A 14,165-nucleotide genomic window follows, 5' to 3' on the forward strand; every position below is an offset into this window, starting at 1 on the left:
CAGCCATCTACATATTGAGAACACATTTCTGAACAAAATCCAAGCCCGTGGCACTCTGGCAGTCAATATTTTGAAAGTTAAAATCCCCCCCGCTATTCCAGACTAATTGTTCTTGCAGCTAGCTATCTGTGCGCTCCCTCCATTCATTCCCCAAATCCTCACTGACCATTGAGGAGGTTTAGTCCAGTCCCATCCCAGTGATCACCCACATGTTATTTCTGAGCCCTTACTGACGCTATGTTCTCTCTAAAAATGCAACTCTCTCCTCGCTCACTCCACCACTCTCCCTCCTGTAAGAACATTGGCCTTGCTTCTGTAATAGCAATGTATCTATCCACATCCGGAATTCATCTGCCTTACCCGTCAGGCCTCTTGCATTGAATTAAATGCAGGTTAATCCATCATTCTCTCTGCTGTGCCCCCGCCTGCCCTGCCCACTGAACTTGTGGTCTCTTTATTCACCTAACCTGATCGGCCACGCTACTGTTTTGGATTCTATCAACCTTTCAGACTAGTTTAAACCCTCTGAAGTAGCTCTAACAAAACACCTTGCCAGGATATTGATCCCGCTCCAGGTCGGTGAAACCTGTCCCTCTTGTACAGGTCATCTCTGCTCCCTTCTCCCGTCACCAGCTCCCCAGCCACACTTGCATCTGCTTTAACCTATTCCTGTGCTTTTTGTTGTATTTCAATTCAGATCAACTTTGTCCTCAAAACTGCAGTGTAGATTAAAGGACTGTTTATTACATTGAAGTCACTGCTCATTTTTATCCCCCTTATTTTTCTGCTTCTCCTCAGGTTGCGCAGATAATGAAAAATGAAATGGAAACTGCCATGAAACTGCTGGTAAAACTTTCTGTCAAAGTAAAGTTTGGTCCCAGTTGGGGAAATCTTCAGGACTTAACCTTGTCATGACAAATTTATCAGATTTAAAAATGTAAATTCACTTTATTCTGTATTAGGCAACATATAGCTACTAAATATTGTGGAGCAAGATATTTCCAAGAAAATGGAGGCATGAATTGTTGGTTAACTTGAAATATATATTTTTAATGAAATCAGATCAGCTTAATTTTCAGCTCTCAATGAATTGTTGACATTAGTTAATGATAATTATGTATCGGGTCAAGAAAGGCATTATTTATAAACTGAAAGTTAGAAGGAAAGTCAGTCTGCAAAGAACTATTATTTATTTATAACTAAAATAAAGTGGTATGTTGTCTTCTGGAACTAAGGTAATTTTACAGCGAGACTAAAATAACTATTTGATATAGAGTTCTCTATGTTAAGCATCTCCAGTGCACGGTTTAACTGCACGGCTTAACTATACAGAAAGTAAAATTACTTATTAAATAGAAAGTAAAATTACTTCCCATTAGTTCAATTATCATGAACGGACTTGTTACTAATTTGGAGATATGCCTATGGTTATAAAGTGACCTTACTCTTGCACAATTTATATTGAGGGGAAATGGGATAACTGTCCAATCACAAAAGTACTACGTTAGATTATTTTTCTATAGCAGCAACTCAGAAGAACAGTACTCTGCGTGAGAGGTGAATATATTCTAGTGGATTGTATTGTATTGCTGGCCATTAAATGGTAGCAAGATTTTGAGCTTATGGATATTGTAATGTATAACAAATATCAAATGGTATTTATGACTGCTCTGAATTGGATCGGTTTAGAAATATTGAATTAATTAATAGATACTTTATCCTTTAACAATTACTTTTTAAACATGTATGATTTTGTAAAGATGATGAAAATATTGTGCAGATGAACAAATGTATTATTTTTTAAACTTTAATGTTCTAATGGCAAATACAATAAAACAGAAATTCAACAGATGGTTTCAAACTAGACATTTTGTGTCATAGGTAGACCAAAATGCTGGAGTAACTCAGGGGGACAGGCAGCATCTCTGGAGAGAAGGAATGGGAGACGTTTCGGGTCGAGACCCTTCTTCAGACTGAAACATCGTCCATTCCTTCTCTCCAGAGATGCTGCCTGTCCCGCTGAGTTACACCAGCATTTTGTGTCTACCTTTGATTTAAACCAGCATCTGTAGTTCTTTCCTACACATTTTGTGTCATATTTTGTGACCAGTGGCAGGAACAACACAAAGTGATGGAGTCGCCCATCCATGTTCTCCATAGGTGTTGGCTAACCTGCTGAGTTACTCCAACATTTGTGTCTTTATTTGTAAACCAGCATCTGCCGTTCCTTGTGTCTGCAAGGAAGACATTGACTGTGTCTTGCACTGTAGTTTTTAAGCAATCTAATCTATCGGTGTGGTTATTTCCCCTTTGTTACCACTCCACACAGTCACATTTATTGGATTTAGTCTAACTTGGTTATGATTCACCTGGAATGTTTGTTCGGCATACAGAAAACCACTGTACTTGAAATCAATGTCTTTTAAAGCAACTAAGAACACAAATCTGATCTAGCTTATTAGGCTGCAGTACAAGATTTTCTAAAAGACCCTGCAATATAGTTCCTTAAAAAGGAGTAAAAAGACATTCACTGGCAAATGTACAAACCTTTTAACATTCCGCTCAAAATTTTACTTTATCCCTATTTCCCCCCCACTGCAGTTTGTTGGGAAATGGCAGAGAGCTGCACAAAAATCACCGCCCCATTACTGACCTGCTGACCAGGTACAAGGGACAGGATGTCATTTCTGCTTCTTAATTTCCAGCTCTGTAAATATACTAGCAAACCATCACATTGAAATCTATTCTTATATTACTAAAACTCTGTTTGATTGTTTGTTTGCCGATGCCTGTGATGTAACATTGTTGTGGGGGAGGAGAGGGTGCTGGACCAATGCAGGAGAGGATTGGGGCCAATGAGGGGGAGGTGGCTGCTGAGCCCATGAGCTGCCGCTATCTTTAATAGATGTGCCCCTCCCCGACGGGAGGACCGGCGCCCGTCCTGGCTTGCCTTGCGCCTGACCTTCCTCCCGTGATGCAGCGCAGCGGCAGAGGATCCAACAAGATGGCCGTCGCCGCCGTGCTGCAGGAGAGGCTTTGGGTCCACGGCTCACTCTGGCGGCACGGGGCCGAGGTGAGTGGCTCCCTCTCCCCTTCCCTGTCCCCCCTCGCCTGCCCACTGCCCCGGGGAACACTCCCTGCCCAGCAACAGGCCGTCATTTGGAGAGGGTTGTCAGGCCCGCAGGTTCGTCAGTTGGGGGAGGGTTGTCCCACAAGAGGCCCGCAGGAGAGATTTGTACCCAACGGGTCCCACCTCCGTCTGATATTATGTTAAAGCTGCCAGTACTGGTAGGTGCTGCACAAAAGATTTATTTTTTCCAGCAAAAATTAATATAATTTTAATCACATTTTAATTATCAACACCTTTTCCAATATAAATGGGATTTATTCCAGGAATACCTCATGTCCCAATAAAAAGCATCAACATTTGCACTAACAAACATATATAACATAATACATTACATTTCGAACATTGTATATACACCATATACAGTTTTAATTCTAGTCTACAGAAATGTCACATCATTGAATAAGCTTTTTAAAACAAAACACTGAAATAACTGCAACAAGGTTAGTTATGGCAATTTCCACTGGCAACCTTTTGTTAGACTCTGCCCTTTAAATGATACACTAAAACATCATCTGAATTCATGCTAAATCATATATGATTAAGAGTACAACTTTCAATACAGAAATCTCAAACCACCTTATTTCCCATTTTTTGGCTCTAGCTGTTTTTAAAATGGCAACAATCAAAATAATGTCAAGAACTACTAACTAAAGATATTTTGTCTGGTAAAAATACATACCTTTTTAAAAGTAAACATGGTGTTAATCATAAAATCACAATCAAAGAAAGTCCAAACAGCTGCTGCTAAGTATTTATAAAAAAATGTTCTGCTGTATTTCATATTGCTATGTAAGGTTGTACTGCTAGGTCCTGTAAAGTTCTGTACTGATAGCTAGCAACTCTACACATGGGTGAGAAAGACTCCTGTGATCGGAGCATGGAACCACATGGAATGTTATATCAGTAACGACAAAAAGTATAAACATCACTTGTGTGACCAATATTTTCTGTAACAAGCCTCAAGTGAATAAAACCTTGTTTCATTATGGATATTTACAGTAGGAAATGTTATCACCATCCACCCCAACCTCTAAACATTCAAAGCCATGGAGAAAACTGTTTTCAGAGTTAATCAAAGTTGGTTATTTGTATCTGTTGCAAGAGCAATATCAATGCGTGTACCTAAAATATCCACTCACTGAAGTGATGCACCCGACAATCGAAACTGAAAATGACTCAATTCAATCTCCTTTTTTCAAGGTAAAAGCAATCAAATTCTTTCTGAATCAATCACCGAAGAAGGGTCTTGATCCAAAATGTCACCCATTCCTTGTCTCCAGAGATGCTGCCTAAAATACTCCAGCATTTTGTGTCTATCGTCGGTTTAAACCAGCATCTGCAGTTCCTTACTCCACAAATTATTTCTCAATTGGTACATGGACTGCTTAAAATGCAAAGAATTCCTAAAGAAATAGAATTATAAAAACAAAAGGTGGTACATTTGGCTACAACGCAAGGAGTCACTAGTTCCCTAGTCCTAGATGTGCCAAGGTACTTTAAATCATTATTTAACCACCATGCATTGCTGGTCACTCATTACTGACTAAAACACCTTCCTGTAACAGGCACGGGAGGACTCAATGACATCACATGTTGGTGGGATATCCTCAGTTCACTATCAACTATAACGTGTAGATATACACAGAATTTCTAACTATATTAAACCAGACAGTAATTAAATAAATAGAGAAATCTTCAAAGAAAGACTATCCAGTGCATTTCCTATTTGATTTCAGAACCACGTGCTTCTCAATATGATGATTTAAAGACTAAAACGATGGTTATTCTCATGTCGTGACCGCCCTATTTGTGCTGAGAATTTGGGCAAGACTGATCAAAAACAAGTGCCAAGTAGTCATAAAACTTACTAGTGCACTGGTAATGGTTCTAGATTTTGCTGAGGACCTGTTTCTTGATGGCTGATAGTTCCTGCTAGAATCAGACAATAGCATCACACAGATGTGCAGATTGTATCTGATCACATCCTATTACCTTATTTCTTTGCGTGCCTGATCCCATTCATGGGCGAAGCGACAGGGAGCTCCTGTAACGGACAGCTGAACACAATACTTGGGAGTCAGTTCTGCATTACAGTGAATTAATGTGCAGTGCGGAAACAGCCTCCGATAGCATATAATAAACAGCCCACCATATGCCACTAAACAGAAGAGACATTTGGGAATGAAACTTAGTGCCCAAAAAGAAGGAATTGGATGCTGAGTTAAGTGCACATAGGCAGATCTATCCTGAGGCTATCATGAATACCTGTACAGTCAGAGTGCTTAATCCTCCCCATTCAGCATCCAGTGCAGAAAGTAGCCAGATGATCTCTGTGTGCAGAAGTCAATCTGCAACAACATCTGAATACATCTACACCGGTGCATTCATGATTCTTTAAGCCCACTGGTATGACTAATCAATTACTTTAATATGAAGCAAAACTACCTTTCATTCTTTGTGGTTGAAATTAACTTAATTTGAAATGGTCATATCCAACCTGAAATATCTTTCGATGATGTAGTGAAACACATTTGAGCTTAGTTAATGCGCAGGACTGGCAGCTTTCTGTAGACCTGGTGAAACAGCTGAAGTTCCCACGGCACATTGCCATGACCACAATGAGGCCGGACATCCTCCTGGTCTCAGAGGCGACCAAAAACATTGTCTTCTTGGAGCTGACAGTGTCATGGGAAGACTGTCTGGAGGAGGCCCACGAGAGGAAGAAGACCAAGTACGAAGGGCTGGTCATAGACTGCCGTAAGCAGGGTTGGAAGGCAAAGTGTATGCCCATCGAGGTTGGCTATAGAGGTTTTGCAGGGCAATCGCTCAACAAAGCCTTGAATGCACTGGACATCACCGGAATGGAGAGGAGAAGAGTCATCAAGAACACCACAGAGGCAGCGGAGAAAGCCTCGAGACGGCTCTGGATCAGGAGAGGTCCATGGGAATGCCACCTGAACACAAGTCCTGGTCTGATTAACCACGGCTGGGTCGCCCAGGCCAGGGTGTCTGATGTTGAAAGACCCGAAACACCCAATGACCCCAGGTTACATCACTGATGATGTGTTCAAGAGATGTATTTTATCAATCAATGAACTCATCTTTGGTAATTGTTTCCTTCACATATTATTGAACCACTGAAGGCATGACAATAATCACTAAAGTAAATTCTGAATTGTTTTATTTTTATTGAATTTTTGTCACACTTTTCACACAACTGTACTTAATTACTAAACAATTAAACACTTTTGGAAGTTCTGCCTTGCTGTAATGGTTTATTCTGCAGCAGTGAACTGTATTTTACTGGACATTGATAAGACGTCCCATTGAAATGATAATGTATGAAATGAATACTGTCATTGGGATGCAAATGTGGCATTCTACGATAACTTAAATAAAGTGCTTTTCTTGCTGATTATCATTTAAAATGCTGCAACTAATTGTTTCAGATTGTTAAAGTGCCATGAGATGCTTTATAGGTACCATAAAAATGTGATATTGTCAGAGTTCACACTGAAGATGAGTTGGGATTTTATTAATTCCTTCAGAGAGAATGTCATTTGAGTTGTGCCCTGGAGATTCTAAGCCTATCAACGGGAAGCAATTGCATCCGATTTGTTGTCACACCGACTCGGGGAAATTATTCCTGTCAAAATATCAAAAAAACACTTGTAACTATCTTGTGAAAAAATAACAAATTCTGCTGAGGAAATGAAAATCTTACCAAAAAAAAAGCTATATTGAATAACTTGGCGTGCTTAGAGTAATTCAGATTTGAAATACATTTTCATTGTTTCGCTGGTGTACCTGAGTATGTAATAACTAAAAGATTACAGTCCTTTATTTGTGCAAAATTTAGGAGTATTAGCACCAATGTTTACTCATGTGGAGATTGGGACATCTTCACTGAACTGAAGACAAGTAACAAAAGAAATGTAAAAATTAAATTGGCAACTTAGTGTGAAACAATGATGGCATACATACAAGGTAAAGAACTAATTATTGGTCGAATGATTTGAACTTTATTGACCACGTTACTAATTAAACATTCTTTTTAATCAATCGACACATTATGAGACCTTCAGTCTGAAGAATTGGAACAGAGGCATATTCAAAAGTATGGGCATATTTGGACTATAATTAGCAATCATTATCAATCTTTAAAAGTTGTAATTTTGTATCCCAGATATAACTTGTAAAACTTGTTTGTGTGAATAATGCTGAGTATTTAAAAATATTTAATGTTTAATTTAACATTTAATCCCAAATACATGGGATCGTACTGCATTCTGGTGTCAACCTTGAAAGCATAAGCATTTTATTGTATATTTTCATCTTATGGATATTTAGACCTATTGCAATAATTACAAGTAAGAAAAAATAAATTTGTTTGGTTATCCTAGTAATGGGAATTTTCTCAGTCAGTGCAAAATGGAACATGCTGCAGCCACTGACTTTCCACAAACAAATGACAAGGATCATTAGAGTGGCTCCAGCTACAATTATTCATCTGCTCTGTGGCGATGAGACCTTGAACATAAACATTTAGCAAGCAAGGAATCCTCACCTATCATAATGTTTGAACCCACAGGGCAACACAAATTGCTTTTATAGTTTGTAACACATTCTGTACTCCTCCTAATCAGAACAAATACTAAAGCTATGACAAGAATATGACTGCAACAGGATAGAGCAAATTTGAAATCTGAAACTTGTACCTTTCAGAAAACAAGGTACAGCTGTTTTAAATAACAATTATGATTGGATACTGTTTTAACCTACCACATAGAAATAAAAATATAATCATAGATGCATTATATATATATATATATATATATATATATTGTTAACTAACGCTAAAATTGGGGCAGATTTCTCGTCAATTAAAAAAGGAATCTGGCTTTGAGTACTGTACAGGCATTATTGATTTCTCACATGGCTGATTCCTGATGTCAGAAATTTCAGGGAGAAAGAAAATAAAAGAGAGAAATTCATTATACCTCCCCCTGATGGTTCAGAGATGGATTGATAAAGAAAACGAAAGGAAATGCAGTCCTGATTGAACAAAGAACATATGCTGAAGGAACTCAGCGGGCCAAGCAGCATCTGTGGAGGGAAATAGACAGGTGATATTTTGGGGTCAGACCCTTTTTCAGACTAAAACGACAAATGTCCGCTTCCCTCCACACCTGCTGAGTTCTCCTGGCAGTTTGCTTTATGCTGAATATTCCAGCATTTGTAGCTCCTTGTGCCTCCACTGTTCTTACTGAAACTGGATGAAGGGGCAGCATTGAATAGCCAGGGGCTGCAGATACGTAGACTTTATAATGCCTCAATACAATATCGCTAAACACTTTATTCTTTGACTTTGCCAAAATATACTCAGGATTTTACTGTGTAGCTATAATGGCACTTGAATTAATAGCATTCGCTGTCATTACAAAGCAAAACCGACAACAAATTCTGTATTCACATGCATTGCTGATATAAAAATCCCTAGGTTGCTGTCATTAATTGTGACCTCCAAATGTTATACTGTTTTGTTGTCTTTCCAACGGTATCCAAACAAAATTAATTAAAATGACAAAGATTGCACATGCAGACTGGGGAATATCCTGGCTGTTCACACTGGGGAATATCCTACAAATATTGGGCTTTGGTGCATGAAGTTAAGAGATTTTTTCAATGTTTTTTTTCTTTCCATCCTTAAAAATAAACTACATTTATTCCTTCATGTAAATATTTCAAATGATGTATTATGAAATAAAACCTACATGGAATTCTTTGTCTGTGTTCTAACTTTTCATTAATGGTCTGCAAAATATTTAGAATGTATTGAAAAATTGTGCTTTATTTCCTCCTGTTTTACTATCTGTGAGATGAATTGATGGCATGACAATTTCTGGATGTTTCCAGGATGAAAGACAGCAATCAATGTTGGAAAAGAAAGGCGACAATGACTTGGAAAAGAGTACAGAATGCTATGGTCAGCTTTCTTGGTGGGTAAGACCAAGCTATGATCCTTTGCTGCTGACTGCAAAATCTAGACTGACCATTTTAGTGAATTAATGTGCAAAGTTTAAAGGAGGAGTGCGAGGCAAGTTTTTTTGAAATACAGAGAACGGTGGGTGCCTGGAACGCCCGGCCTGCCAGGGGTGGTGGTGGAGGCAGGTATGATGGGGACATGGATATGCAGGGAATGAAGGGATATGGATCATGTGCAGGCAGAGGAGATTAGTTTAACTTGATATCATGTTTGGCATGGACATTGTGGGCCGAAGGGCCTGTTCTTGTGCTCTACTGTACCATGTTCCGATGCTGAGTACACATACACTGATGGTATTTGGTGTTTTATTACACTTTGATAATAGTGGAGTGAAACTGCAGTGACAATGAGGGAATTTTTCATGTTCTGCTGATGACCTGGTGAGAACTGGTTCAGGGGAAAGGTAGCTTCAGTTAATCTTTCATAATCATTACAATTAGAATTGAAAGCATTTCTCTGCATATCCACCCACAAAAAACAAAGGGATGAATAGTGTAATACATGATTTCAATTGAAACACATTAACCATTAATTTACTCAACATCTGGGAGAGAGAACACATCTGAAGTAAATCAGCAATATATGTGTTTCAAAAGGTGGAGTAAAGACATTAACATTCAACACAAGGAACAAGTACAAACCCTGCGATGAAATCGGCACAGACTGCCTAGCACAGAAAAACACCCCAAAAATCAGCACATACCAGCAAGAAATCCACAACATATTGTCAATCAGACCTCACATAAATGGTGAAGGAATATTAAGTTTTGACCATTCTTGCCCAGATTAGCTGGGATCTTCATAGGATATACATTGTGAATGGACTGTTAGAAAGAAGGAACCATCTAGCTCTATGTGGGTGCGATGTAACTGTATTAATACCACATTGATATTGGAGAGTACGCACTGTGTACCTGTTTGTAAATCTGATATGAACTCTGTTGAACCTTGACATTTGGAGACAGCAATGCAGATGTATCACTGAATGTGCAGTATTATCGATTACAGTATTAGTGCTTTCTAGTTTTATTGTTGGTCTTCTATACTTATAAGTCGTCACAGCTCACGGGAACACAGATATTTCGGTTGAACCTAATGTTGTCATACCACCATCTCAACATCAGTGATTGAATCATTTCAGAATCTGCTATATTTTGCTCTATGTGTTGGTCATCAGAACATGTTTATATGAAGCCATAGAGTGAATAATGCTCCTTTCATTTTCAGATGTTTGAGCTACACTTGATTTGTGTGCGAGACTGTGCTACAGAAAGGTCCTGACTTCATGTTAATTAACATTTTTTCTCATGTTTTCCTTCCATCCAATCCAAGTGAAGTAGGCTGAGATTGTGTTAAGGGAGAGTGGGGTGCCACAGAACGTTAGCACATAAATCATCCAACTTCTCAAAGTACATAACCTTTGGTCACCTGAATAACGACAACTTTCCATACAAAATGCTTGCAAAATAAAAGATTGGTAGACTCCAGTTTGCTCAGCTTCTCAGAAAGAAATATCCATTGCACCTGTAACAGAGTGATCAAGAAACACATCTAATGGTCTGACCTTCTGCTCTATTGTAGTTAACATCAATCATGCTGCATATTCTTTTGTTATACCAGAACAATATGCTAATGCAGAAGCAGAATTGTAGCTCAGGGAAGTTTTAATGAAATTTCAAGATTCACTGCCAGGTTATCTGTTATTCAAGTTTCCAGTTTTGTTGAACAGCACATCCAAATGTCCATTCATTCAGCAATCAAACAGTCAATTCCTGTTGCAGTTCACATACCACTTTTGGCTTTGCTATGCAGATTTAAAAATAGAAATATTTTTCTTGTTTTCTTTTTATATTCTGTCAAAGCTAGAAATGAAATTCATCCCCTCCCATCTCCATCGTAACATGCTTTTGTTTATCATCGTAAGGATGGTATTGTTTCCATGCAAGGTATTAAAGTAAGTCTATTTTTTTCTATGAGCATTATCATTCAAATCTGTACAAGTCGCTACTTTCCCTGCTCTGAGTGAGGGAAAAGCTCTATCTAAACAAAATGGGAGTTCACTATTGCAGTTTGGTGAAATGGAAACATCAGCATCAAATCCTCGTCTCAAAGGACTGAGACCTCGTGTTAAGCCTTTGTTCTTTCATTTGTGGACACAAAATGTGTCTATTTATTTTGCAAATCATTTTTGAGAATAGGAGTTTTGGAGGAGAAAAGTCATTTCCTTTCCAGTGACCAAAGGAAGGAGGCAACATCCATTTCACGGAATGGCATTATTGAATTTACACATAGTTACATGTTCTTGAAGTCTTCAGAACTGATACCACTTCTTATCTCTGCATTTGAGCATCAACTGAAAAAGGAGAAAAAATGTCCCAGTGAGCGGCTGTTTGTTGTAATTCAATGACAGAAGAGTAAGTGACACTGACTGCACTAAACAATGTTTACAGAAACGTGTAGAAAACACCACAAATTGCAAGATTTCACCGATTTCAGACTAAGTTTCATTTCTCTCCAGACGATGCATGAAATTTATGAAGTATCTTTCACCCTACCAGAGGTGAATCCACCTACATTTCTGGATCCCCATCACTATCTTCTGCCTGACTGTCTTGCTGCAGACACACCCAATGGCAGGAAGAGGTGGGACAACTGCAGTATAAAAGTACCAGCACTGCAGCACACACATTCCTAGCACTTACCTGCTTCTCCTATCAAAGGAATCAACATTTTGCAGCAAGCCACAAAATGTCATATCAACATCCTTCTCAGTACTTTGTGTGGACTGAATGCAAACAGAAAAGTCCTCCTTTGCTGTGTGCAACCTTATGTCTTCTCTGCTGCCAGATGAAAACAGGAGGCAATGTGACATGACTTCCAAATAATTAGCTTCATACTGTGATGCCGCGCCGCTCCAGGTGTTCTCAACCTCAGGGGAGTTCTCAACAGTATTCGAGCCTCCTTGTTTTACAGTGCTTTTGCCTGGAAATTAGACTGCTCTCATGTGTAAAGTAAAGGAAATTAATTCAAGTCAAAACTACTTTTTGAACTAGATGTAGCCTTGGGCACAATGTATTGTATTTCATGTTGGCACCAGACTCCCAAGCACAGTGATTTTGATGTTCTCAAATCTAATGTATCACTTTACTATTAGTAAGATTTGATGCGCTCAGGAAAACTCTATGTGTACCGTGAACATACTGGCAAAAGATCAATCTGCACATGCAGCTCAATGAACCTTTCAACTCATCATTATTTCACAATACAATTATTTTTAATTCTTTCGTGCTTAATTGAAATTCTTTGATAATTCATATTTTAGCAATTACTTCATGACAGTATTATTTCATTCATACTATTGTAACTCACAACTTGCAAGAAAAAATGGACTGAAAGTGGAATGTAATACAGAAAATACATTTGCCTGCATTTAACTGAATTGAAGTAATTGCACTGTAGATAAAGAAGTTTTATATAAAAATATTTACGTATAAACTCTTGGAAGAAGGATGACAAATAAGTTCAACACAGGAGGACATTCATCTTGCTTGTGATGATTGAACAAGAGCTATTCAATCTACACTACTGGTGCTGATGTTAAATGACAAGACTGTAAATCACAAGTAAAAACAGAAATGCTAGGAACACTCAGCAGGTAAGGCATTTCTAGACACATTGATCTGCTGAATCCTTACAATATTATCTGTTTTTATTTCCACTTTCCACCTTCTTCAGTGTTTTAATTTTTGATCAGTAAACAAATACTTAGTGCTGATTCTTTACAGTTCTCATAGAGTCACTGTCATACAGCATGGAAACATGCCCTTCGGCCCAACTTGTTCATGCTGATCAAGATGCACCATCTAAACTAATTGCATTGCCCACATTTGACCCATATCCCTCTGAATCTAAATGTTATTATTGTACCGACCTCAACTACTTCCTCTGGCACTTTGTTTCACACACCAGCCACACTTTGTGCGAAAATGTTGCCTCTCGCATTCCTATTAAATCTTTCCTCTCTCACCTTAAACCTATCCCCTCAAGTTCCTGATTCCTCTACTCTGGGAAAAAATACCCCATAAAAGCATTCACCCTATCTATTCTTGTCATGATTTTATACACTACTGTATGATCATCCCGCAACCTCCTGTGCTCCAAGGAATGAAGTCCCAGCCTGTCCAACCTCTCCCTATAGCTCAGGTCCTCAGGTCCTGCTAACATCCTCGTTAATCTTCGACACACTCTTTCAGATTAATGGCCCTTTCCTACAGTAAAGTGACCGAAACGGAGCACAATGTTGCGATGACCACCCACAGCTACACGCACCCCTGCACCTTAAGCAAGGCATCCATTATGCCTGTGCAATGCTGGGCTGGGTACTCTGTCAAGGTGGGTCTCAGGGCTCACTCTGGCAAGGTGAGGCATTGCCAAGGACCAGTGGCACATTTGCAAAGAGGAGAAAAGATTTAAAGGTAATTGTTAGGACATTGGTGGTGTTGAACACGTGGCTTTTCCACCCAAACAGTGGTGTGGGTCTGGAACTCAAAGGGTGGTGGAGGCAGAAAACCCCATTACAGGTAATTCAGCGTGCACTGGAAGTGCTGTTATCAAAAAAGGTAAAGCTTGGGAGTTGGATATAGAAAACAACCAAATAGCTGTTTTTTTGTAACCCAGCACCGACACACTGAACTAAACAGTGTTTCTTTTTGCTATGAATTTCTCATTTCTGTTTTTATTTCCTACTTCACTAACTGTGTTCTCAGCGAAGTTTCTTCAATCTGGCGAAACAACCTCACTGCTGCTTATTCTGCTCCAGAAATCCTTTGTGGTGGATGTGGAATACAAAACAACTCTAGTGATCATGCTCAGAAGCTCATTAGGAAACTGTACATACAGGAAGAACAGTGATAGGCAAACTCAAGGAATGTAGCTTTGCTAACAGGCATTGCCAGTTTATACTTCCCAGTGACTGTGACACTAACTTGT

At 38.9% G+C, this 14,165-nt stretch overlaps 2 protein-coding genes across 7 annotated transcripts in view; one reads left to right on the forward strand and one right to left on the reverse strand.

Annotated features, from left to right (window-relative positions):
• The window catches only part of LOC144598722 (DNA polymerase theta-like), a 76,942-nt gene extending 75,208 nt beyond the window's left edge, over window positions 1–1,734 (forward strand). Inside the window, exon 32 of the mRNA XM_078409053.1 lies at window positions 799–1,734. Within this exon, the coding sequence (XP_078265179.1) occupies window positions 799–915 (117 nt within the window). The 3' untranslated portion in view covers window positions 916–1,734. The remainder of the gene's footprint in view (window positions 1–798) is intronic.
• A 1,614-nt stretch (window positions 1,735–3,348) lies between these two features.
• The window catches only part of LOC144598723 (syntaxin-binding protein 5-like), a 178,688-nt gene continuing 167,871 nt past the window's right edge, over window positions 3,349–14,165 (reverse strand). For all 6 annotated transcript variants that reach the window (XM_078409059.1, XM_078409058.1, XM_078409055.1 and 3 more), the window contains one exon: window positions 3,349–11,529. In XM_078409059.1, the coding sequence (XP_078265185.1) occupies window positions 11,488–11,529 (42 nt within the window). In that variant the 3' untranslated portion in view covers window positions 3,349–11,487. The remainder of the gene's footprint in view (window positions 11,530–14,165) is intronic.

This window comes from Rhinoraja longicauda, chromosome 12 (genome assembly GCF_053455715.1).
Source record: "Rhinoraja longicauda isolate Sanriku21f chromosome 12, sRhiLon1.1, whole genome shotgun sequence".
Classification (NCBI taxonomy): domain Eukaryota; kingdom Metazoa; phylum Chordata; class Chondrichthyes; order Rajiformes; family Arhynchobatidae; genus Rhinoraja; species Rhinoraja longicauda.